The sequence below is a fragment of the Emydura macquarii genome, unplaced genomic scaffold (genome assembly GCF_026122565.2).
Source record: "Emydura macquarii macquarii isolate MOO-44397 ecotype Brisbane River unplaced genomic scaffold, CSIRO-AGI_Emac_v2 contig_3062, whole genome shotgun sequence".
NCBI classification, from domain to species: domain Eukaryota; kingdom Metazoa; phylum Chordata; order Testudines; family Chelidae; genus Emydura; species Emydura macquarii.
In genome coordinates, this window is record NW_027133199.1 from 4,303,422 (window position 1) to 4,327,296 (window position 23,875).

Here is a 23,875-nt window from a genome sequence, read left to right on the forward strand (position 1 = left end):
CTCACCAAATGTTGTCTGGATCTAGCTACCAGCGAAGAGATGATAGTATCACCAGAGAGATCATTACTTGTCAGCTCATACTGTGGATGTTTGGATGATAAACCGATCTGATCCAGGACTGAAGAGGTATCAGTCTGGAGATAGGTGTCATGTGAGTAAATAAGGCCATTCAAGATTGCAGGCCCTAATGAAATTCATCCCAGGTTACTTAAATTGAAGCAGTGTCAAAATAGTTAGCAATTATCTTCCAGAACTCATAGAGGAGTTCACAGTCAAACTGGGAAGGTGTATCTAACGGAGTCCCACGAAGGTCAGTCCTGTGTCCAGTATTATTCAATATTTTCATTAATGACTTGGATAATGGAGTGGGGAGTAGTCTTTTAAATTGATACTGAGCAAGGAGGGGTTGCAAGCACTTTGGAGAACATGATTAGAATTCAAAATTACCTTGAAAAATTACAGAATTGGTCTGAAATCCACAAGATGAAACTCAGTAATGATGAGTACAAAGTACTTCACTTAGGAACGAAAAAAATTAAATGCACAACAACAAAATGGAGAATAACTGGCTATGGGGCAGCTCTGCTGAAGAGGATCGGGTAGTTATGGTAGATCACAAATTACATCAGAGTCAACAGTGTGTTGCAGTTGATAAAAAAGCTAATTTCATTCTGGAATATGTAAAACACAAGAGGTAACTGTCCCTCTCTTCTTTGCACTGGTGAGGTCTCAGCTGGAATACTGCGTCCAAATCTGAGTCCCACACTTAAGGAAAAATGTAGACAAACTGGAGAGCATCCAGAGCAGAGCAACGAAAATGATAAAAAGTTTAAAATATACCCTGACCTATGAAGAAAAGTTAAAAAAACCTGGGCATGTTTAGTTTTGAGAAAAGAAAATGAGGGGTGACTTGATAACAGTCTTCAAATATGTTAAGGGCTGTTATAAAGATGATGGCGATCAGCTGTTCTCCAGGGTCACTGAATGTCAAACAAAAATTATGGGATTAATTTGCAGCAACAGAGATCTAAGTGAGATATTTGGGGAGAAAACTAACTATAAAGATAGTCAAGTACTGGAATAGATATCCAAGAGAAGTTGTGGAATCCCCATCATCAGAGGTTTTTAAGAACAGGTTGGACAAACACCTGTCAGACATGGTCTAGTTTACACAGTCCTGTCTCAGCACAAGGGGCTGGGCTTGATGACCTGCTCGAGGTATCTTCCAGCCTACATTTGTATGTGATCTAGGAAATTTAAGCCAATCTTTATTGATCTTCCTGAACATAACTGAAGCTCTGAAATAGGTGGGAAATTCTGAAACCTTTCCTGTGGGAGGTAAGGCAGTGCTGAAATCCAGAAGTGCTCCAATGAATCTGATGGACTGATTTTTACTGAATTTGCGACCTGTTGGGCTGGCCTCAGATTAACCAATCACCAAGGTATGGGGTACACAAATATTCTGATGACACAGACAGGTACCTACCTCTGACAGGCATTTTGTAAAAACTAGAGACAGTTGAGAGGCCAAATGGGAGGACCCTGACCTGATAGTGGTCATCCTCTATCGCAAAACAGATCAACTTCCTGTGTGATGGATGTATCAGCACATGAAAGTGTGTGTTTTGTAAGTCAAAAGTTATGCATCAGTCTGTGGGATCTAAGGAGGGTTTGATGGACACAGAAGAGAAAAGTGAGGGGTGATTTGATAGTAGTCTTCAGCTACCTGAAGGAGGGTTCCAAAAAGGATGGAGCTAGGCTATTCTCAATGGTGGCAGATGACAGAACAAGGAGCAATGGTCTCAAGTTTCAGTGGGGGAGGTCTAGATTGAATATTAGGAAAAACATTTTCAATAGGAGGATGGTGAAGCACTAGAGTAGGTTACCTAGGGAGGTGATGGAATCTCCAGCCTTAGGGGGTTTTAAGGCCAGGCTTGACATAGTCCTGGCTGGGATAATTTAGTTGGGGTTGGTCCTGCTTTGAGCAGGGGGTTGGACTAGACCTCCTGAGGTCCCTTCCAATCCTAATCTATGATTATATTGCAAGAATCATCATGAGAAACTTGGCACTGGTTATGTAAGTATTGAGGAGTGAATTTGAGTATTGATCACCAGGCCCACTTAAGAAGAATAAAATCCTTTCCCTCTGAAGGCTCCATCACACACAGTTGCAGTTGAGAATGTATTTCTTGGTGCATGAGACTCATACAAGATTAGTCCTTGAAAAGGGATGGGGAAGATATCATATGAAACTGGAGGGCATACCCTCTTGGATGACCTGTAAGACCTAATGGTCTGAAGGCAGAGAGGCAGGAACCAAAAGTAGGAAAAGAAGCATCTAGAGCTACATAATTCAGTGCAGTATTCTCAACCAAAGCATCAAAATTGTGTTCTGTGACTGAGATGACTGGGTAGTGGACAAAGAGGCTGTTTTGCTCTTTTGGAACCTCTGCCTCTTTCTGAGCTGGTTTGGCTTCTTCTGATGGTAAAAATATACAGTAGTTGATTGAAATCCCTGTCTAGAAGAGAACTGGGATTTTATAATGCTTTCTTGTAAAGCTTGGGGGTGTAAAGGACCAAACACCTGAATATGACCCAAGAATTTTCCAAAGAGTGCAATGTTTCATCTGTGTTTGGACTGAACAGATCCTTTCCATCAAACAGCAAGTCTTACGCTGTATTCTGCACTTCCTTAGGTAATCTTGACCAACTTAATCATGAATCCTTCTCAAAGTAATCTCAGTAGCCATAGATCTAGCCCTTGTGCCCACCAAGTCTAGAGCTGTCTGTAAAGATGTTCCAGCAATAAGCTGAACCTTTTAACAAATCAATTTAAACTCCTCTTTCACATCCAGAGGTAACTTGTGATATAGAGTAGCAGGTTTCTCAAACAGTATATAAGTATATTTGGCCAACACAGCCAAGTAGTTCACAATTCTGACTTGAAGGGATGTTGAAAAGTAAACTTTTTGGCAAGGAAGATCTAATTTCTTTGCTTCTCTCCCCATGGGGAGGCTTTGCGAATCTGGTTGGTTCAGTTCAGTGACTACTGTGGATGACTGTGCCAGATGTGAATAAAAATATTCAAATCCCCTAGGAGGGGCTTGATTTTTTGTTCCCTCTGAGGTAGCTGTGATAGATGCCAGGGTGCCCCATAAATCCTTTACTCACTCAAACAGTCACTCATTAAATTGGGAGGGTTATTCTGCTCTGTGCAGCTGGTTGCAGGATATCAAATAGCTTGTATGTTACAAGGAAACGTCCAGTGCCTCTGCCACTCTCTTTTAAGACTCTTGATAAGTCTTAAAATCATTCACAGTTGTAGGCATGGAAATTTCCTCCCGGGAAGATGATGGGAAAACTCTGAGTGGAGAAGTGTCATTTTGCTCTTCTCCATCCTCCAACATAGGTTGTTGAAATTCCATAGTTGGTCGAGAGACCGGGAAAGGAGCAAGTCCCTGAGGGATTTTCTGGGACAATTTGAATCCCGCTTCCTTGAGAGAAACTGAATAATGGCTTGTAGTCCTTGAGTGTTGAGGCTGGGGAGGCCAGAACAGCCAAAGTTAGAAACCATAAGGTTAGAGCATATTAGCCCAAAGCAGCTGCTCCTCCCAAGAGAGAAAAGGTTTGCTCCTACGATAGAACTCTAAAGGCAGTGGCCCTAGAATACTTTCCTCTGTCACATTACTTATTTCATGAAGTAGTCAGTGAGGGTGGTTGAGGGTCCAGCAACTGGTCTCTGCAAGGTGCCTGAGAAAATGACCAGGAGAAAAATGAAAAATCCTCTAACGGAGGAGCCGAGCCTGAAGGTGCCAATATCTTTTGTGGAGCAGACTGCTACATATGCCCCTAAACTTGGGTCTTCATGACAGGCACTCTGGGTTGTCTCAGTGAGAGATGTTGATCTAGAGGCCAATGATGGAGAATACTTTAATAAATGGGATCCCAGTTCAGGATTTACCCTGATGTCAGTTGTGTCCCTAAAAGAGAGATCTGAAGATGCCCCCGGAATTGAGTGCATGAGGTGTGTTGAGTCTAGTACTGTAGATGGTATTTGTTCCTCATCAGTGGATAATCATCTTGGTAACGTGGGAGCTGGCAATGTCTTAGGCAGACTCTGAATCTGTGCTGAGAAGTTATAGAGTGTTAACGTCCCAGTACTGAAGCTTTAGCCTGTGGTGGGGTATGCTGTGGCTTTGGCTACAATGCTGAAGAATCCTTCAGGGACCTCTTTGAACTTGAAAATGGTGTGGAGCTGGTACCTTTGGTGCCACATTCATTCTCAGTATTGATTTGCCCGATGTCACGTTAAACAGATCCCTTGGTACCTGTGATTCTGCCTTCCTTTTTCATGGTTCCTGGGAAGGAAATCATTGCCTAGAAGAAGTTCTAGCAGAATGCTGCTTATTTCTATAGGAAGAAGGGTGTCTGATTGTTCCAAAGGCCATGCTTCAGAGCTCTTGTGAGAGGAATGAGGTCTCTTTGGGGGTAGAGAGTTCGGAGTCACCTCCATTATTTTCAGAGCACTCATGGGATGGGCCTTTGGTACTGACACTGAGATTCCTGAAGCTATGGCAAAATATACCATGCCAGTAATCCATACTTTCTATTTTTCTAGTTCTTGCTTTCTATAATATTAGACATTTTCTGGATTACAGAATATTATCTTCCTTGAGAACAAAAAATAAGAATACATTTTCATATGAGAATTTCAGATTTAAAGTAAGATAGAGCTAATTAAAAGTTGTTGTAAGATTAACTCTTACCATTTAATGATGAAAGATGGTGACAGTCTCTGGAAGATTGTCACTGTCTCTGGATGCAGGTAACTCAGTAAAATAATATAATATTTCATTTTTACATTAACATTTCAAATTTAAACTAAACTAGAAAACGTTAAAAACCATTAGATGATTATTGCTTACCATTTAGCATAAGAAGATTGTCAGTTCCTGGATGTGGATAACTTAAGCGACCTTTAAAACAAACAAACAAACAAACAAAAAATGTACAGGGGTTATAAAAAAGAAGAAAAGAAAGGAAAAATTGCTTACAGTTTAAATATATACTATATTTCCATTTTGCCTAGAGGACAAAGAGCTAATATTTAACTCCAAGAACATTAGCCAACAATACCTTTGACCCAAGTTAAAGTTGACAAGAACAAACTTCTTTACTTTAATTCTCTGATCATAAGATCTGCAGTGTGCTTTTGGGATCAGTTCCAATAGGATAAAGCCACTTTTTGTTTCATGCAACTCAGAAATAGTGCTGATTGCTCTAGTGTTCTCTTTCAAATTCATTGTGAAAACTTGTACACATGCACATTGTTTAGCAGAGTCTAATTTTTCAGTTTGGAACTTCTCCACTGAATCAATATATCAAAAATCCTGTTTAGAGTTCAGATTAAAGCATTTAACTCACTTTTAACTGATTTATAATTGCATCTTGATGCCCTTCCTATTTCATTTTCCCCACTAAGTTAGTTTGACAAAACCAAAATAAAATAAGTATGTTTCAATTATTGAATTTTTAAAAAACCTTTAGAATGCTAATATTCTTTAAAGTTTATTGGAGAGTCCTATTAGCTAGTTTATGGATTAAAAATGTAAAACTACAAAACACAAAAATGTGTTAAAGTGAAAATAACAGGAAAACTTCATGTACTCACACCAGGATTTAAAAATATTGATTTTAACATATTTGCACCCAATAGGATATTGTCAGTTAAATTTAATGTTTAAAATGCATAGAAAAATGTCTCCTGACTCCAATCTTCTTTTTATTAAAAGAAATTTTCAGTTCACAGGAAGCTGCAAACATGACAGTACTGCAAACTGACCTACACTGAAACTTACAATAGCTGCTCTGTTTCACTGCAACATGCCTTAGAGCACAAGTTAAAAAAACAAAAAAAACAACTCTCTCTACATATTCATACACTTTACTGATATTAAAACATCCTTGCTTGATTATAATCCCAAAGCATACAATACTTTGTAACCTGAACATTCAAAATTATTATACTGTAACCAGATGGTTGCTGAGACATAATGAAGGATCCAATCCAATATTGAGTAACAATTATTAAAAGATTTGTGCATACTTCTGCCTTTAAAGCACACATGCACACGTGCACACACACAAGTAGCCATCCTCATTTTAAAACTGCCTAACACTTCCCACTACCAAAAAAAAAAAAAAAAAAATCCAGACTTTTTTCCTTTGGAAAACTAAAGTCTCCATGGTTTTCTGTAGGACCTTGAAATTTAGCAGGGGGGTTGTCCTGATGGCCAAGAGGATATCTTTTGGTGTCCCAGAAAAGCTTTTTGCTGAAAATCTGTTAAATTAGAATTGGTTTTGGCCTTTTTCTTTAAGAAAAAAACAAAGAAAGAAACATGAAAATTACATACCAAAAACTACAAAAAAGAATATTAAGATTGTAAAGTCAAGTACTTAAAATTGGAAAATGCCAGAAATAAGGCTTCCTTGTTTATATGAATTATGATACAGTTTTTAATTGCATGCTCACATACCACTTTTTCCACAGATTCACCTCCTCATTCAGTATACTGAATGTACTGCATGGTGCTTAAATAAATGAATCAGGATTCTGTAGGATCCCTGCCTCATTTATGTTAGAAGTTGAAAGTGTGTGGTGAATGAGGCAAATGACTGCAGGAAGAAAAAGGTTGGTCTTGTGGTTAAGACAGTTGATTAACAGCTCATGAGCTCTATTCTATCCCTTGCTATGATAGACTTCCTACGTGGTCCTGAGCAAGGCACTTAAACTAAAATTTTTCCAGATGGACAGTAATTTTATGTTCCTCGTTTTCTGGGCTCCAAATCTGAGACAACTGAGGTCCAATTTTCAGTTGTGCTGAGCATTCACAACAATCAAAGTCAGTGGGAGCTGTGGCTGGTCAGCTCCTCTGACAGTAAGGCAGTATGTTCTGGAAAAATGAGCAAAGAATTGGAAGTCAAGCAGTCCAAAATTCTTATTGTGGATCTGTTACTAATTCACTGTGTGAAACTGGGCAAATCACTTGGCTGTCTCAGTTCCTCAGTACCAGTCTGTAAGAGGGGGATAATGCTCATCCATTCGAATTACAGGGTAATTGTGAGGACTGAATAAGTAATATCTGTACAGTACTTTTAATCATTTATTAAAGCACTTCATATGTTCAGACTGAAAATCAGGTCCCTAGGTATGTCAAGTTGGGCACTCAAAATTGCTGCAGTTTTGTAAATTTACTCAGTGTTTCTGTGCCTCAGTTATCCATCTGTAAAATAGGAATAATACTTTCCTTGAGATAGAATTGTGAGATAGAATTTAAGATACTATGTTGTTGAGTACCACAGACAAGCTTATGAAGAAATGAGTAACTGCATTTTTGTAGGTTTGTATAAAGTTGGGTTCACAGTTTCCCCTACAAACCTGGTGTCTAGGTTTGGATGGTGTTCATTTGAAGAAGGATAAAAAAAAATGTTGACCAGCTCTCATTCACCAAGCCCCATTCATCTTGTATATTAGGTTGCACAGGCAACCTTAATTTTGGCATTCCCTACCTTTCGGAGCGCTTGACTTTGCAACCTTAAGAACATTTTTAACATAGCATGTTTGCATATATATTATTATAATTTTATTTCTGCAAGTTCCTGTGTGTGGGGAAACCTCTGCACTCACAGGGAATGCAACTAGTTTAATGGCATTATGTGTGGGTGTACAGTTTTTCCGGCATGAAGTCAGTTGCAAGATCAGGGTTTTTTGTTTGTTTTTTAATATCAGTTCTCCAATTTCTCTTCAGTTTTTTTTTTTAAAGTGGATGTTAATAAAATAAAATTATATACTTATCAAATGCACTTTTGAGTGATCAAGCACATAAAAGTCAAAGAAAGTTTAAAAAGACACTGTCAATCTGAAATTAGTCAATTAAAAAAGCTAAGAGAAGATTCAGGTACTACATTTTCCCATGTCTTTCTGTCAACTTGTTTTTATGACCATATTTTCCTATTTTCAAAAGGTTCACTTTTCCCTGATGATACATGAAAGACCCACACAAACAGAGACACCAGGTTTGTAGGGGAAACTGTGAACCCAACTTTACACAAAGTGCTATCAAATACACAAAGTAAAAAATTTATATTTTTCAATTCTCTTTCAGAGACAGTATGTAAAAAAAGAAATGAAGGTAAAACTGCGAGTTGACATCTCCTTAAGATTACTCAACAACATAATTTGGCTGTGTGTTGTGTACCCTGTATATTTTATGAAGTATAAAATATGTGCAACATAACATTTCTAATGTTATCAGTAGAGACATCAATATTTGAACTTGCAATCTTATTGTTGCACTAATGATAATTTTTTTGCATTTCATTTCCTAGGTTCTACTTCCCTTATGGTGAAAAACGAAAAAAGAAAATCTGTAAACTATGCCAACTAGTTACAAATCTGATGTTCCTCCCACTTCACTCCAGAGAGCATGTTCCAGCTGGTGACTTTCAAAAGCAAGGTCTTTAGGTGTGTTGAGACTACTGAGTAAGATGCTAGGAGTGGAAACTACAAATAAGAAATGCAGACACAGAGAAGCTTCCAGTTATCACAACTCTTTTTTCCATAGGTAAGCCTAATGTAATTCTCCTTTCCTCACTCTCTCCTAGTGTCTATTACAAAAATCTACTATTCTCGTAATATTCCTAACAACTTCCCCAAGTTTGTTTTCACATTATAGAGCAGCATAGAGAAAAATGTGTTTTCTTTGTTACTGGAACGTTAATGTCTGTCTGTTTATCACTACCTTACAAAATGGGTGCAAAATTTTACCACTGATGTAAATGAGTGGCCAGTTCTGATTTGGTAGTGTTTTACATCAATTCTGCACAGGTGTAAGTGGCTACAAGAAAGCAAGCAGTGGTGAATCACGCCTCAAGACAAGTATTGTTTCCTTTCAATAAAGAACACCTTAAACAAACAAAGAAAAGAAAAGAAAAAAAAAAGACATGCTGGAGACACAATTCAGGCTTTTCAACAAAAATAAAAGGAAACCTCAAAACAACGCCATAAGCCATTAGCTTCTCAAATCTGATACACTTCTATGAGAAGCATAGTTACTTCCACACTTGCCTATTAACATGACCTAGAGCAACGGTTCCCAACCTGGGGTGCTTGACCCCCTTGGGGGGCACCAAAGATTACAGAGAGTCAGTGAGGCTTCAGTAATATTGAGGTCGTTTAACTCCCCCAAGCTCCATGCTGGCCGGAGGGAGGATCAACCCTAGTGTTTTACCTAGTGTTAACTAGTGGGGCTTTCACTCAAAAAGGTTGGGCACCACTGACCTAGAGTCTAGCATAAGTACACTGGGTTGCTTGATGTTGCAATACCTATTAATCAAGTTTTCTCTGTGGGTTTCTGGCATCAGCAAGAAACAGTTTGGAAAAACCCACAAAGAATCATTTCTGAAAGGGATAGTTTTGGGCCCAATGTCCAAGTACTTAAGTTTATTCTGTGATGTTCTCTAGTGCTCCTCAAAACAACTTGAGCCATATGTTACTAGAAGAATGAGCAAGGAATAGCTGTACAATTTTAGTATATGACCTCACTGTCTTCAGCTTGGATTCTACTGGTCTTAAAGTTAAGTCTTTAACTTAAATACCATTTACTAATATTTTGATATGACGTGCACAGTGAGAAAGCAATATAGAGAAAAAGATCAATCCAAATGTTAAATGTTACAACCTTATTTTTCTATTGCATTAAGACCATAATAAAAATCAATAAAGTTAAACATCCTGTTTCCAAAGACCTATCTAAAACTAAATAAAAATTAAATCTTATTTTGATTAGAGACTTAATACTGATTAAACTTAGAGTAAATAAAGTTAGAACTGCATCTTTTATGCTAGTGCTTAGAGCATGTATGAATTTAGCTTAATAGAAAGTAGATTAAATGAAATTCATAGTTCTGTAAATTAATGAGCAAAAAAAGTAAAATCCTTATTTTCTAAGAAATAGATTTTCAAATATAAAATATAAAGACAAGTGCTGTAAACTAGTACATACAAAGTCTGTTCTGCATTCCAATAACCCAAGACAAGATGCTTAGTCATACTCCAGACACTGTAAGCAGCTAAATCTGAAACACGTGCTTAAAATTCCAAAGACTTTCATTTTACCACTGCAGTACTACATAAAAGATGCATTGTTTTGTTTAAATTTACAATTGAAAAACTTGCTATAAAAACATTCTTGTTATAACAAAGCATACTCTTTACTGAGAAATGTTATTAAGCAGACATTGTACAAATAAACATGCTGGCTTTGTCAGTTAACTTTAGAAATATTGTGATGGGCAGGATACTCAAAGAGAATTTGGCTACTGAGACATTGTAGCAGGGCCTGAACTAACAAAAATTAAGGTTTTGTAGCTTTTTTGTCCTGCGCCTTGAAGAGGAATATTGAAGGTGCCAAAAATCAAAGGAATGACATGTAGAGACTCCAACAAGTAAAGGGGGTGGGGAGATTTTATATATATAGTTAATCTATAATTTATCCCTTTCACTTGAACAACTAATATATTTCCCAAGAGACACAATATCTGATCAAAATATTTACTTACAACAGATGTACAGAACTACTCAATTTAAATTCAGTTGGTGAGTGCAGGCTATTCTCTGGCTCTCAAACAAGAGCTTTTCCTTTTAATCCACCCTTTCCTTTTATTCCAACCCTTATATCTGACTTTCAGAAAGCATGCTCAGTCATTAATCAGTTTTAGTACTTTTACGGACATCAGCAGCCATATTTAAAAATGCCATAATTTGTATAGCAATGTATAGGTCAAAACTTTAATTTTAGGCTCATAGATTTTAAGATCTAAATCTATATTTTGGCTTCTACTGACATAATTTCTAGAAGCACGGAGTATCTATACCTCCCACTGAATTCAGCAGATTTCAGAAGTTCCTATATAGGAAGTGTTAACTTTAAGCACACTTGTTTTAAACTTTTGTCTTTAGTCTTTGCGACGATGCAAATTTGATGATGATTATTCCAAAAACACATGGATTTGCTTTAAGATAGGGCTAGGTAGCATAAATAAAACCCAGTTCTACAACCTGGAAAAATTGAATAGGTTGAGTAAGTTTAAAAACTTACTCCCATTCAAAAAGATATTGGATCCAACTTCCCTGGGCTCCCTGAACATACCAGAACATGTAATATGTTGGAGCTGTTTGGGGAATTCTGGGATATGTACGCAGAGTGCAGTATAACATTATCAGGGCAGCACAGCATGATGACAGTGTAGATTCAGGGCAAGCTGTGGGTTAAGTTATACTAGTGCACCACTTCCAGAGTGCACATCCCCAACTGGAATTTGAACAATCAAGTTATTTTGATTGAAAATTACAAGAAGTTTTTCAAATATAGACTAGGCTTCTAGGTAGGTTTTGAAAACTTCAAACAAAACAGGTGTTAGGTGGCTAGCATGTAACATGATTTACTGAGAAACAGTAGATTTGTCAGCTAAGAAGCAAAAGTGTGGGAATTTGTGGTTGCCTAAAGACAGTCAATGTTTAAGCTCTTTGAGGCAGGGACTGTCTCTTATTATGTGTTTGTACAGAGCCTAGCACAATAGGATTCTTATCAAAATTGAGGCCTCCGTGCTAATGTAATATAAATAATAGTTAGAAATTTCTGGGGATAGAAAATGAATGGATGAGCACAGACTAGCATACATGAACAGTAATTATTTCTAATCATAACTAGTTCTGAACCTAATTCATTTGAATGAGAAAAGGCACTTTTCTTGTAGTGAGTACTAATTGCATAACAAGTCTGAAGTCTTTAAACCAGTCTAAATTAGAAGACAAATAGCGTCAATATAGCCCTAAAAATGAAATAACATTTCATTTGCACAGTAAAATGGCTTGGATTTGTTCAAAACTTTAAAAGTAAATCCTTTGGGCTGAGACTAAGCCTGTTAAAATTCTTTTGTATTGAATTTTTAAGTTATTACACAGTGAAAACAGGAATTAAAATGGAAGTCCACAAACATTAACTATAAAGTCACAACTGTGGCCCTACGATTTCAATGAAGCACACCTTAGGAGAGGAAACCACTTTCCAATGCTCAAGTATGTACTAGCTGCACTTCTTTTACCTGAAAAAAAATGGATTCACTTGTACAGCTAGTATATCTCTCAGCTGTTTTGGAAAAAAAGGTTTACAGGATAGCATTGAGTTGTTTGTGTTAAAACACACATATAGTTAAGCTATAGAGTCACTACAGTTCCAATAGTTCTGTTTATCAGCGGTATGAAGCTAAGAATTCTTTTCTTATTTCTTACAAGTCAGAGAAATTTATATAAAGAAATTTACATAAAGATTAAGAATATTTTTGTATACGCTAGAATCAGTAGCCAAGAAGGAATCTGCACATTTCACTCAATACATTTGGAATTATCCTCAAAAAAAGTGGACAGAAAGTATCTAAACATACCAAGAGAGAGAAGGTGGGTGAGGTAAAGGTGTTAACTTCTCTCTTCACATTAAATGGTCTCCTGCAAGATGTGTTAACTCCTTATCTGTTCTACCTTGTAATCAAAGACACTCTTGAGTACCTTTTCCAGACGTGAAGAAGGGCTCTGTGTAACCTTGAAAGCTTGTCTCTTTCACCAATAGAAGATGGTCCAATAAAAGATATTATCTCACCTATCTTGTCTCACTAATATTTTGGGGCTAAAATGGCTATAACATTATAAACTTATCAAGGCAGAAATATGTTGCAGCTGAAAAGTGACTTTTCCAGTCAGCCCTGTTTTTGAAGTAAACTACTTTATTTCTAGTAAAACTATAAATATTCCAATACTGCACATTATATTAAACTGTAGATCAATATTTTTCATACAATACAGATTTGGAATGATCTTTGTTATGGACTGAAGAAGCAATTCAACTACCATTTCAATACGAACCTAAGCTCTAAATTAACATTTATGCAAACAAAGAATGGGTGACATTTTCTTTAGTTAGCATAGTAACATACCTTTAAGTGGATCATGCTCTGCTCTCATGATGTCAATAAGGGAGTTTTCCAATGAGTGCATATTCAGACTGTCATACATTCTATTTCGATCCTAAAAGGGAACAAAATGTCTTAATATTGGAGTACAAATTTTGTACTTTTTAAACAGGGAAACTTGACAGGAAGACTTAGACTACTTTGAGGTAGTGCCCTCATAATGTGGTGATGAATGTATAAAAGCAGTATAAAAGCCTAAGGTGGTGAAAACTGACTCACAGTTGAACACTGTTGCTTGTTAGTCTGAATATAACTTTGCTAAAAGTAGTTTTTATGGCATCCAAATATAAAACCAGAGATGCACTTTGAATCTGAAAAGGGTATATTTCAACATCTTTTCCTTCACTTCAAGTTACAAACAAACACACACACACACACACCTTACATTAAAACAACATTATCAAGGCTTCAAAATCAAACACTCAAAGCTTAAGAAATGCCACATTTAAGACTGTACAACCTTAATTCAAAGCCCTTTTAGGAAGCATAATAATAAACATTTAATTACATGACCACATACAATTTTTTCCACAGGCCCCCTGCCTCATTCAGTGCACACAATGGACCTGCTCTGGTGATGAATCAGGAGTGTATATTGAAGACTCGTCTATAGGATCCTGTCACAGGGTTCACCACTTACTGTTGAAGCACCTCCTTGGGGCTCATCTCTCTCTATCTGGACTTGATTGTTCCCTCTTTGTGACACAGGGTGCTCCCTCTTTCGGTCTCTCAAAATGGATGGTTAATTTTGTTTGGGACTCCTGCCTCCACAAACTCCTCCATAAGTTTCACAGCTGTTTCTAAGATGGCAGGCTGGTATCTCTGCACCCAAACCCTAGTGACTTCAGGGAGACACTCCCTCTTTGTAGCTTGGCCTTCTGGTCAGGTCACAATAGTTTTCCCTTTCTAGGATTTCAAAGTCCCTCTGGAAAAACTGTCTCAGGCAGTCTTCAGCTCCACTGCCCAAACTGCACCACCACTTCCCCAGTGACTGGTAAAAGAACCAGGAATAGGTAAAGAAACCCACTACTCTGGGTTCCAGTTCAGAGACCAAGGGCAAGCAACCATGGTCTATGCAATCCCAGACTTTGCTGCTGTTTTCCTGGGCTCCTTCCTACTTTTTCTTATCTTCTGACCCACACTTGGATTACCAGTGGAGCTTCCCCATCTCCCCGACGCTCTCACCCCCTCTCAGGTTCTTGCCAGAGTCTACAATCCAAATCAGGATCCCAGGGATTACTCTCCTCCTAGAGCTCCTCCTTGTCTCTTGCCAACTCCCTTCTTCTCTGGGGAGTGACTTCAGAGTTCTTTCTTGCAGCCCTTTCTTATCACCCTCTTCCTGTCTTTATGACTGTCCCTGCTCCTCCTCCAATTGGGCTTCCTCAGCCATTAGGCCTTATCAGCCCTGATTCTCCTCTAGGTGCAGCCTGTTACATGTTTAATTGTCTCTTTTTACCTAGTCAGACCTTGTGTGGGAAAGACACCCAATTCATTTGCAGCAAAAGTTGGAAGGTTTGTATTGAATGAGGCAGAGGATTATGAAGAAGAAGAATACTGTCATTGTTAGAGGCTGAATGCTTCCCTGAGAAAAGAAGGTTATTCATCTTGTGCAGTAACTGAGGTTCTTTGATATGTGTCCCCCTGTGGGTGCTCCACTTTAGGTGTCGGCATGTCCTTGCATCCTCAGTTGGAGATTTCTATCAGCAGTGCTCTTTTGGGTAGCGCATACATCGTCCCCATCTTGTGGCACCATTGGCGCCTCATTCAGTGCATATGTGACCTGACCCCCTCAGTTCCTTCTCTATCGTAGAGTCCTTGCCTTGAACTCTGAAGTAGAGGGGAGGAGGGTGGGTAGTGGTGCACCCACAGGGACACACATTTTGAAGATCCTGTTACTACACACGGTGAGTAACTTTCTTCTCTTCATTGAGTGGTGTCCCTGTGGGTGCTTCACTTCAGATGACTCTCCAACAGTACCGCACATTGGATAGGAGGGATCTTGAAGTTACTTGGGTGATGGATGATAAAACTGTTAAAGCCTATCAATGCATTTGATATGGAGGCAAAATCAATGGCATAATGTTTTGTGAACGTATGTTCAGAAGACCAACTAGCTGCTCTGCATATATCTACGAGTGGTACGTTATTGAGGAATGCTGTAGATGGTGACATTGTTCTGGTGGAGTGTGCTCTGACTCTGGAGGGGTTTGTAGGTTTCTTTGTTGGTAACATGAATGAATGCACCCCAAGATCCACTTTGATAATCTCTGTGTAGATATGGCTGTGTCTTTGGATTGTTCCGCAATGAATACAAAGAGCTTCAGGATTTTCTGAAGGATTTGGTTCTGTCCAAATAAAATGCTAGTGAATGTCTAACATCTAATGTATATAAGGCGGCCTTTTTTGAATTTCCATGAGGTTTTGAGAAGAACGCGGGAAAGTAAATTGGCTGGTTTATGTGAAAAGATGAGGTAACCTTTGGTACAAATTTTGGATGAGGTCTAAGAGTGACTGTCTTTGAAAAAGATGGTATAAGGTGGGTACACCATAAGAGCTCCTATTTCTCCCACACGGCAGACTGATGTGATGGCCACTAAAAATGCAACCTTCATGAACAGCTGTATGAGCAAACATGTTGCTAAGGGCTCAAATGGAGGCCTGGTTAGATCTCATTGGACTAAGTTCAGTGGAAGAGTGTTTTGTTGTGTGTTTCTGTTCTGGTGCCAATTCCGTGGGCTTCATCAGTGCTGCAGCCAGGGTTGGTGCTGCTGTCAGTGCCGAAGGTGATGTTGATGCAGTTGGAGGCGGCATGACCTGAGTTACTGATCCAGTGCCAACTGTTTCATCAATGCCTTGGTGGAGGAGGTCTGTTTATTTTTGACCTTCGACTCCGCATCAGATTGTTTTTTGTCCTTCAGTGTCACTGAATCAGCAGTACCAGAGGATCCCGGCGCCTCATATGTGCTTAGTCATGACAGCTGGAATTGCTGAGAGAGATTTTGCCGGCAAGCTCTTCTTTTTTTGCCAGTTCTTTCTGAGGCAATGTTATGGCTTGTTTCCTCAAAGGTTCCTGAAGATTTTTCAGAGGATTGAGGTCTTTTAGACTCTGATGATGACATTCCTTGGACAGGGTCTGAGGAGAGTTTCAATGACTTTTTCACTAAAATGAGTTTAAGTCGGAGATCCCGGTGTCTCCTGGCTCTTGATTTTAAGTTTTTACAATGGGTGCACTTTTGCATTACGTGCACCTCTCCCAGACATCAGACACATTGAGAGTGTCCATCTGATGCTGGTATTGTGTCCCTGCAGGATCCACATCATTTAAATCCTGGTGAACCAGACATGATGGCTGACATATAAGGAAAAACATTTTTTTTTTCCTAGATTAACAGGGAATAGAAAGTAACTAACCAAGAAATGAACATTATACTATGGGAAAACTATCTAACTGCCAAAAATGAGCTAAAGGTATGGACTGCTGAGGGCTCTGTCTCAGACCATGGACTATTGAGAAGGAACTGAGGGGATTCGGTCGTCCGCCAAATGAGGCCCCAATGCTGCCGCAAGATGGGGAAGACGCATGTGCAACTCAGATGAGCACTGCTGATAGAAATCTCGAATTTAGGACGTGATGACACCTGAAGTGGCGCACCCACAGGGACACCACTTGAAGAATTGGCTTTTCTCTCTGCCTCTGCCACAATGTTCCTATGTTATGTTGGGCAAGTCACTTAAACTAAATGTTTCACAGGTGGCCATTACCTGTGTGTTCCTCATTGTCTGGGTATGTGACTCAAGACCTGAGGTCTCATTTGGAGAAGTATTATACACTCATAGCTGCAACTGAAGTCTTGGGAGTTGTGCTTTGAACATATAAAGTTCTTTATTAGGCTAAGTAGTTTGAAAAAAATCAGGTCCTAGGTGTTTCAAATTGAGCAAAGTTAGTGTATATATTTTACCTTAGTCTCTGTGCCTCAGTTCCCCATTTGTAAAATAGGGATAAGAATAGCCCCTCATTTCACAGAGTGTTACAAAATTAATTTATGAATATTTCTGAAGCACTTAGATACCACAGTGATGAGTGTTACAAAAAAGCCCATGAGGAAATTAATAATTCTGTCTTCAGAGTAGGGTTTGAATCGTGTGCAGTAAATAAGGCACGGGTCTACTCGTTGAACAATGAGGAAAAGGAGAATACTGAATAGCTGCTCAGTAAATGAGCACCATTTGTTTTATGCACTGAATGAGGCAGGAAAAAAGTGTAATAATTTAATTAAAGATTATCTTATTGCAAATGCACAAAAGTAGCAGATTAAGATTGTACAGGCAATCAACTTGTTCTACAGAAGCAATGAAGTATGCGACCTCCAAGTTTTAACAAATTAGAGCTGGTTGGACATTTTCCCCTATCAATGTTTTTCAACAAAATTGTGGGTTCTGGAAAAAAAAAATCAGTTTTCCACAGAAAAACTATCAGAATCGTATTGTGCAGTGATAGAGAAATAGGTGAGATCAAAAAAGTCTGTAAAAAGCCCTTAGAGGTAACAGAAGGAATAAAGTTCTTCCTGTTAAATGGCAGATTGTGACATTAGCTCCTTTTAGGGTAGTCAAAAGCTGTTAATCCCAGGAAGAATTCTGGCTGACTTGAATAGAATTTCCCTGGGGAAGACAGGAGAGAATACTGTAGAATATGGGCTCTACTACCTTTGTGATCCTCTTGTAAACAGATCCAGTGGTCAACATACAGGGTCATAGCCCTGCCCCTATTTGGGAGTTGTGTGTTCCGTACCCTAAATGTATCTTGCCACTTCAAGGAAGTTTAAAGGGTGTGAGAGGAAGAAAGATCAGACTTTTGTGCCACCTTGTCCGCTATGTACCTGTGCAAGATCAGCCACAACCATAGTCTTAAAATGTTTATCATTCATTTTTAAAACACTCAAAAGCCAAAAGCATGTAAACACTGCACAAAAAATACATAAAATACAAAAAACACTAGCTAATACACCAAAACAAATAGCTAGATATCTGATCTGACCAAATCCTAACCCACTACACAGTAATAAACCCCACAAAATACACAAACCTTTAGCCTTGCCTTGAAAGATGCCTCCAATGAGCTTTGGCAAACATCTAGGGGGTGACAATTCCGAACTGGCAGGTCACTACTACCCATACACTCAACTATACGGTGTAGTCAGCTAGTCCAAACTTGACTATCTCAAGGAAAGTGGAGATTTCCTTGGGTACAAGGCTCAATTTAAAGTTTTTGTACAAGTAAGCTTTATCATACTCCTTAAATAGGCAGCCAATATAGCTATACAGAGCACAGATAACCTCTAATTAAGTGTAGACTGTTGCTTTCTAAGGCAGCACTAAAAAGTGTTGCAAAAATAATATAGTCTGGATCTCTCTCTCTCACACACACACACACACACACACACCACATCAAGCTCAATGTCCAGAAGGAAAGGTCACAACTAGTTCTTTGAAAGGGGACTGTTCTGACACTAAAACATGTTCAGCTCAGTCAAGTGACTCATGTTATAAATCTTGTATCCATTCATCAATTTGCTGAAGTAGTGACAATGCAGACTGAATCAGTAATATGGAAAAAGTGATATCTTGCAAGTATAAAACTTTTTGTGTTATCCTCTTGTTTTTGTAAAACTTTGTCAAAGGTGACTTTGAAACTAACAGACCGATCGACCACAGAGACTGAATTAAACAATACTGTGCTTGAAGAAGATGGCAGAATGCATTAGTTTGAACGCTAATATGCTATTGAGACATCTCAAACAGTTGATAAATATACAAGACATTCTGGAAAAATGCACCATGAAGCCAACAATATACCCAAGATACAGCAATGATGTTTTCATCCTCTGGAAAAAAGATCTAAGCTCCCTCAAAGATTTACACTACAACTTCAACTACCACCACCTTTACATCAAACTCTCTACAACACTCCAACACCAGCATCAATTTCTTGGATATACAATTAGCTTAAATAACAGAACCCTACAAACAACCATATGAATAAACCCAACAAATAGTGCATTTTCCTCCACAGATCCAGCAATTACCCCAGACATACCAAAAACTCTAGCACTCATATCACAGAATTTGTTCTGAAGATGAAGTCTGAGATACACACAAACACATTTAAAGCCTCCTTCACTAAACAAGGACATTCCTCGAAAGAAGTAGATTACATCATGAAATGGGCCACGCAGATACCCTGGAAAAGCCTACTTCAATACAGAAAAAAAAGGAACCCATTGACAGCACACCCCTACTTGTCACTAACACCTCACACTGGAAAACCCATACATGGGATCATCAAACAATTATAATCCATATTTGAAGAATTTTTTCCTGAACACTCTCTACCAGCCTTCACACTACCCTCCAATCTCACCAAGCTCATCATCAAAAACAAGCTTTCCACAGACCACAACACACCAACTCCAAAACGCACCAAACCTTGCCAGAACAGATGCAAAACCTGCAAACATATCTCCACTGCTACAATGATAAATACCCCCACCATAACACACCTTTCAAGATTCATGGGTCCTACACTGCTTATCACAACTCGAGGTGTACCTCATCCAGTGCATCAAATGTCCCAACAAGAACTATGTGGGTGAAACCAGACAATCACTACGTTCTCAAATTAATTCACACTCGAAAAATGATAAAAGACAAAAACACCATGTCACCTGTGGGAGAACACTTTTCACAAAGTGAGCACTCCTTATCTGATCTTTCAATCACATCCTCAAAGGAACTTGAACATCTTCAAAAGGTGAGCCTGGAACCTTCCATTCATAACTCTGCTAAACACCAAAAACCATGGACTCAGCAAGGACACTGGTTTTATGGATCATTACAATAATTTATAACACCCCTCACCTTTAACTACCCACTTCTAAACCTTGATGCATAGTAATCTAACACTCAGTTGCCCACTTCATTTCAAGTGATCACCTATGTGTTTACCCCTTATCCGTCAAAACCTGTCTCAACTTGTATTTTGTTCAGGCACTCTGCTTCCTTCCCCAGTCGTGAAGAAGAGTTCTGTGTTGCTCAAAAGTTTGTACCTTCCACCAACAGAAGTTGGTCCAATAAAAGATAATTACATAAGCTACTTTGGGTAGCTAAGACTTTTTCACAAGTGTTGTAATCAGTTTTTTTGTATTACAAAAATAGCATAGTGAATTTGTTGCCAGATTCTCTTATTAGCTTTTCATTGTTGTAAACATACAAGTGCTTGAATCCTGCATGATCTAATCTTCTGTTGCTTCAATAGCTTCTTAGTTTCAAAATACAACACAATGAACTGAAATGGAAGATTTATACTAAATCTACTTAGACTCAAAAGTACCCTCATTCCCCTACAAACTATAATTTGGGTTAATTTTAAAACTTGGTCTGTCAGCTGACTTTTCAGACACTATGTTTACAAATGCTTCACACAGTCGATGTATCAAGTATTCTAATCATCAGGTACAATGTGTGACTGGAAGTCCTGTCAGTCAACTTAGCACAAAGTAGTACACTAATTGAATATATTTTCAGGGCTTAAATTTTTCAGTACATGTACTCTCCCATTTATCTAAAATTAGGGGCACAGGACTTTACACTTTCTCTAAGACATCAATCTCATCACTAACTGAAAAAGCACACACAAATTAGCCACTTTACTTTCATCCACCTGTTGGATTTCATGCATTTATTGCTTCCACCAAACAACTGTATTGCTAATAGTCTCTTTCACACTTTGTTTACCTCTTAGTTTCCTCCAATTCTCTCACATTTAAAAAGAACACATCAGGTGTGGTCTTCCTGATTGAGATCTGGATGTTACTACTTCTGGACTGGAGATAAATAAGGCCATTTCTTCAGTCACCCAGATGATATTGCTAGCAAATATGACACCTTACTTTGGAGACAGTGTGCTGCCTCTCATATCACTAATGGTCCAGGAAGAAGGACCATATCTGACTCCCAACTAATACATGTCTTCAAAACAAGAGCCTCTATTCCTTTCAATTTCTGATATGTTCCTACTAGCATTAGCAAAACTGATAAGAATTGCTGCTGGGAAAGTGCTATGTACATCATCACAATTGCAATCATGTCCTAGAATTCTCAAGGTCATTTTAAAAAATGGGTGCAAGAGATGTGAAGTTCTCATGGTGCCATATGCAATTTAAATCCTCTTTCTATCAGAGCCACTGTTCTTGGAAGATCGTGTTTAAGACTTTTAAATAAATCCACACACAAGTTATGCAAAGACTATCTTGTCTTTGCACTTATAATAATAATTCATTGCTTAGAGAAGTTCAATACACACTGCAGGCACATCCCAAAATGCTCTTTAGATGTCGCTATTAGGCACCATGCACTTAGTCCAGGAAACCATGAAAAAAAATCTAAACTATCATAAACAACCTTTGCTAATCTTTGGCCAAGGCTTTAAAAATGGATGATTAAAGTTAGGCTCCCAAGACATTTAATTTTAGGAAAACATTTTAAAATCTTGTCCTTTAAAAACCATTTCAGATGAGTTTAAAAAAATAAATAAATAAATAAAAAATAAAAAAATCACACTAACCACACAAATCCTTTCAAAAAACCTTATTCAAACAGATCTTGATGTTCTGAGGAAGCCTACCATGATCTGCTTCATGATAAAACAAACATAAGATCACTTTCTTTTTCACTATATTAAAAGCAAGATCTTCTGGTGAAGAGCAAGATTTTATAGTGAATTCACCTCTTGCCACAGCAAAAACATGAATTTAGATTATTATTTTAAGCTAATATTGTTCCATCTGTTTCACCCTCTTTCCAACCTTAAGCACAAAAAGATCTTAGTTTCTATCCACAAAAATATTAGTGACTTCAATAAACTATATGTATGTTTCTATCACATTTTGCTAAAGACAAATGGGTGAGTAACAATAAAGTGAAATGTACAACTTACAAACAGTACATTTGTAGGAAGGTATTTCTATACATATACATAATCATAGTTAAGCATATATTGTAAAAATATCAAAATTTAGATCCTAACTAGAAAAACAAAAATAATTAAAAGCTTGAAGACATTAATGATCCATAATGTAGTCATAAGCGTCCTGCTGAGACAACAGCTTGTCAGTACATACTGAGAAATTGCAACTGTAAAGCCTATGGCTCATTACAGTTTAGCTCTATGGAAATTGGGCGGAAGGCTTACAAAAAGAAATCACCTCAGTAAGGAAAGTAGGTTACCACTACCCACCACGTAAAGTAGCTAACAACTGTAACATCTGGCAGATATCTAGAGACAGTCATCCTGCGAACATGAAACATGTTTTCAAGTTAAGATCACATAATTGCATATAAACATTTACAGAACAGGTCCAGTAGCAAAAGGACAGTTCTGTTACACAGATATACAAATAATTTTTGCTGAAATATTCACCTATGCAGACACAATAGCATTCACCTCATCTACCCCGAATGGTCCGGGTCAAGAAAAGACATTAACAAACTAGAAGCAATCCAGAGAGACTACAAAGATGATTAAAGGCTTGGCAGGATTGACTCACGAGGAAAGCCTGAAAGACCTATATATGTATAGCTTGGTCAAAATAACCAAAATGACAACAAACTAGATATTTGGAGGATGTCAGCATGAAGGGCAAACTTGTTCCAGAGCTTAAAAAAAAATAATTACAAATATTTGATTGAAATTGAGAAAAGCAAAATTTAGACTGATCATCAGGAAAAGTTTTCTAACAATCACCTATAAAATAGTCATTCCAATGAGGCAGCAGAATCTAGTTATTTAAAATTGTATGTTTTGGCAATGAGATGGGCTGGATAATATAAAATATCTTTCATTGCTAACTCTTAGGTAACTAGAATCATAATTCCAGAGGGGTAGCCGTGTTAGTCTGTATACAGCAAAAACAACGAGAGTTCTGTAGCACTTTAAAGACTAACAAATTTAATTTCAGCAGGCATAAGCTTTCGTGGGCTTCAGTCCACTTCTTCAGATGCAGTTGGTAGAAATAATACAGCAAATATATATGTTGCCTCCTATATATGTTGCCTATATTTGCTGTATTATTTCTACCAACTGCATCTGAAGAAGTGGACTGAAGCCCACGAAAGCTTATGCCTGCTGAAATTAAATTTGTTAGTCTTTAAAGTGCTACAGAACTCTCAGGTTTTTTTAGAATCATAATGTATACATTATTGCTACAATAGCCTGGTTGACAAACATTTTGCTGAGCCACAAGAGATAGCTCTTACATAAATTCTTGCATGTGTTAATAAAACAAAGGATTTGGTTTAAATATATTATTCCAATACTTTAAAATTAGTACATATTAAACAACATAAGAAAGGATTTTTAGTTCAGCAAAAGAGTGTTAAAACATTTGCGGGTTTAAGTCTAACAGACTTGGTCCACCAATTTTGTTCAGTATTCTGATCAATATATATGAAACTTCTAAAATTAAAAAATTGTCTATTCAAAGGTCTTGATCCTGAAATTGCCAGCTTGCAGGTGGATTGCTGATGTACCACGCAGAGCCTCACCAAAGGGTTCTGCTTACAGGAAAGCAGTCCATCTGCAAAGGATTGGGGCCTAAATGTACTAGGCCAAAATATCTGGTCAAGTGCAGTACAATCTGAAGGCAATTTTTTCCCCAAAAATAATTGACTAGAGCTGGGCTCCTAAATCCATGTTTAAGCATCTAAATAAGGTATCTGAATTCTAACACAGCTG

General features: G+C 37.9%; 1 protein-coding gene across 4 annotated transcripts in view; it reads right to left on the minus strand.

The window, feature by feature from the left end:
• Positions 1-23,875, minus strand: part of CPEB2 (cytoplasmic polyadenylation element binding protein 2) — a 96,253-nt gene that overhangs the window by 62,316 nt on the left and 10,062 nt on the right. For all 4 annotated transcript variants that reach the window (XM_067530290.1, XM_067530288.1, XM_067530289.1 and 1 more), the window contains exons 3-4: positions 13,051-13,141; positions 4,926-4,976 (exon numbers count right to left, since the gene is read on the minus strand). In XM_067530290.1, the coding sequence (XP_067386391.1) occupies positions 4,926-4,976; positions 13,051-13,141 (142 nt within the window). The remainder of the gene's footprint in view (positions 1-4,925; positions 4,977-13,050; positions 13,142-23,875) is intronic.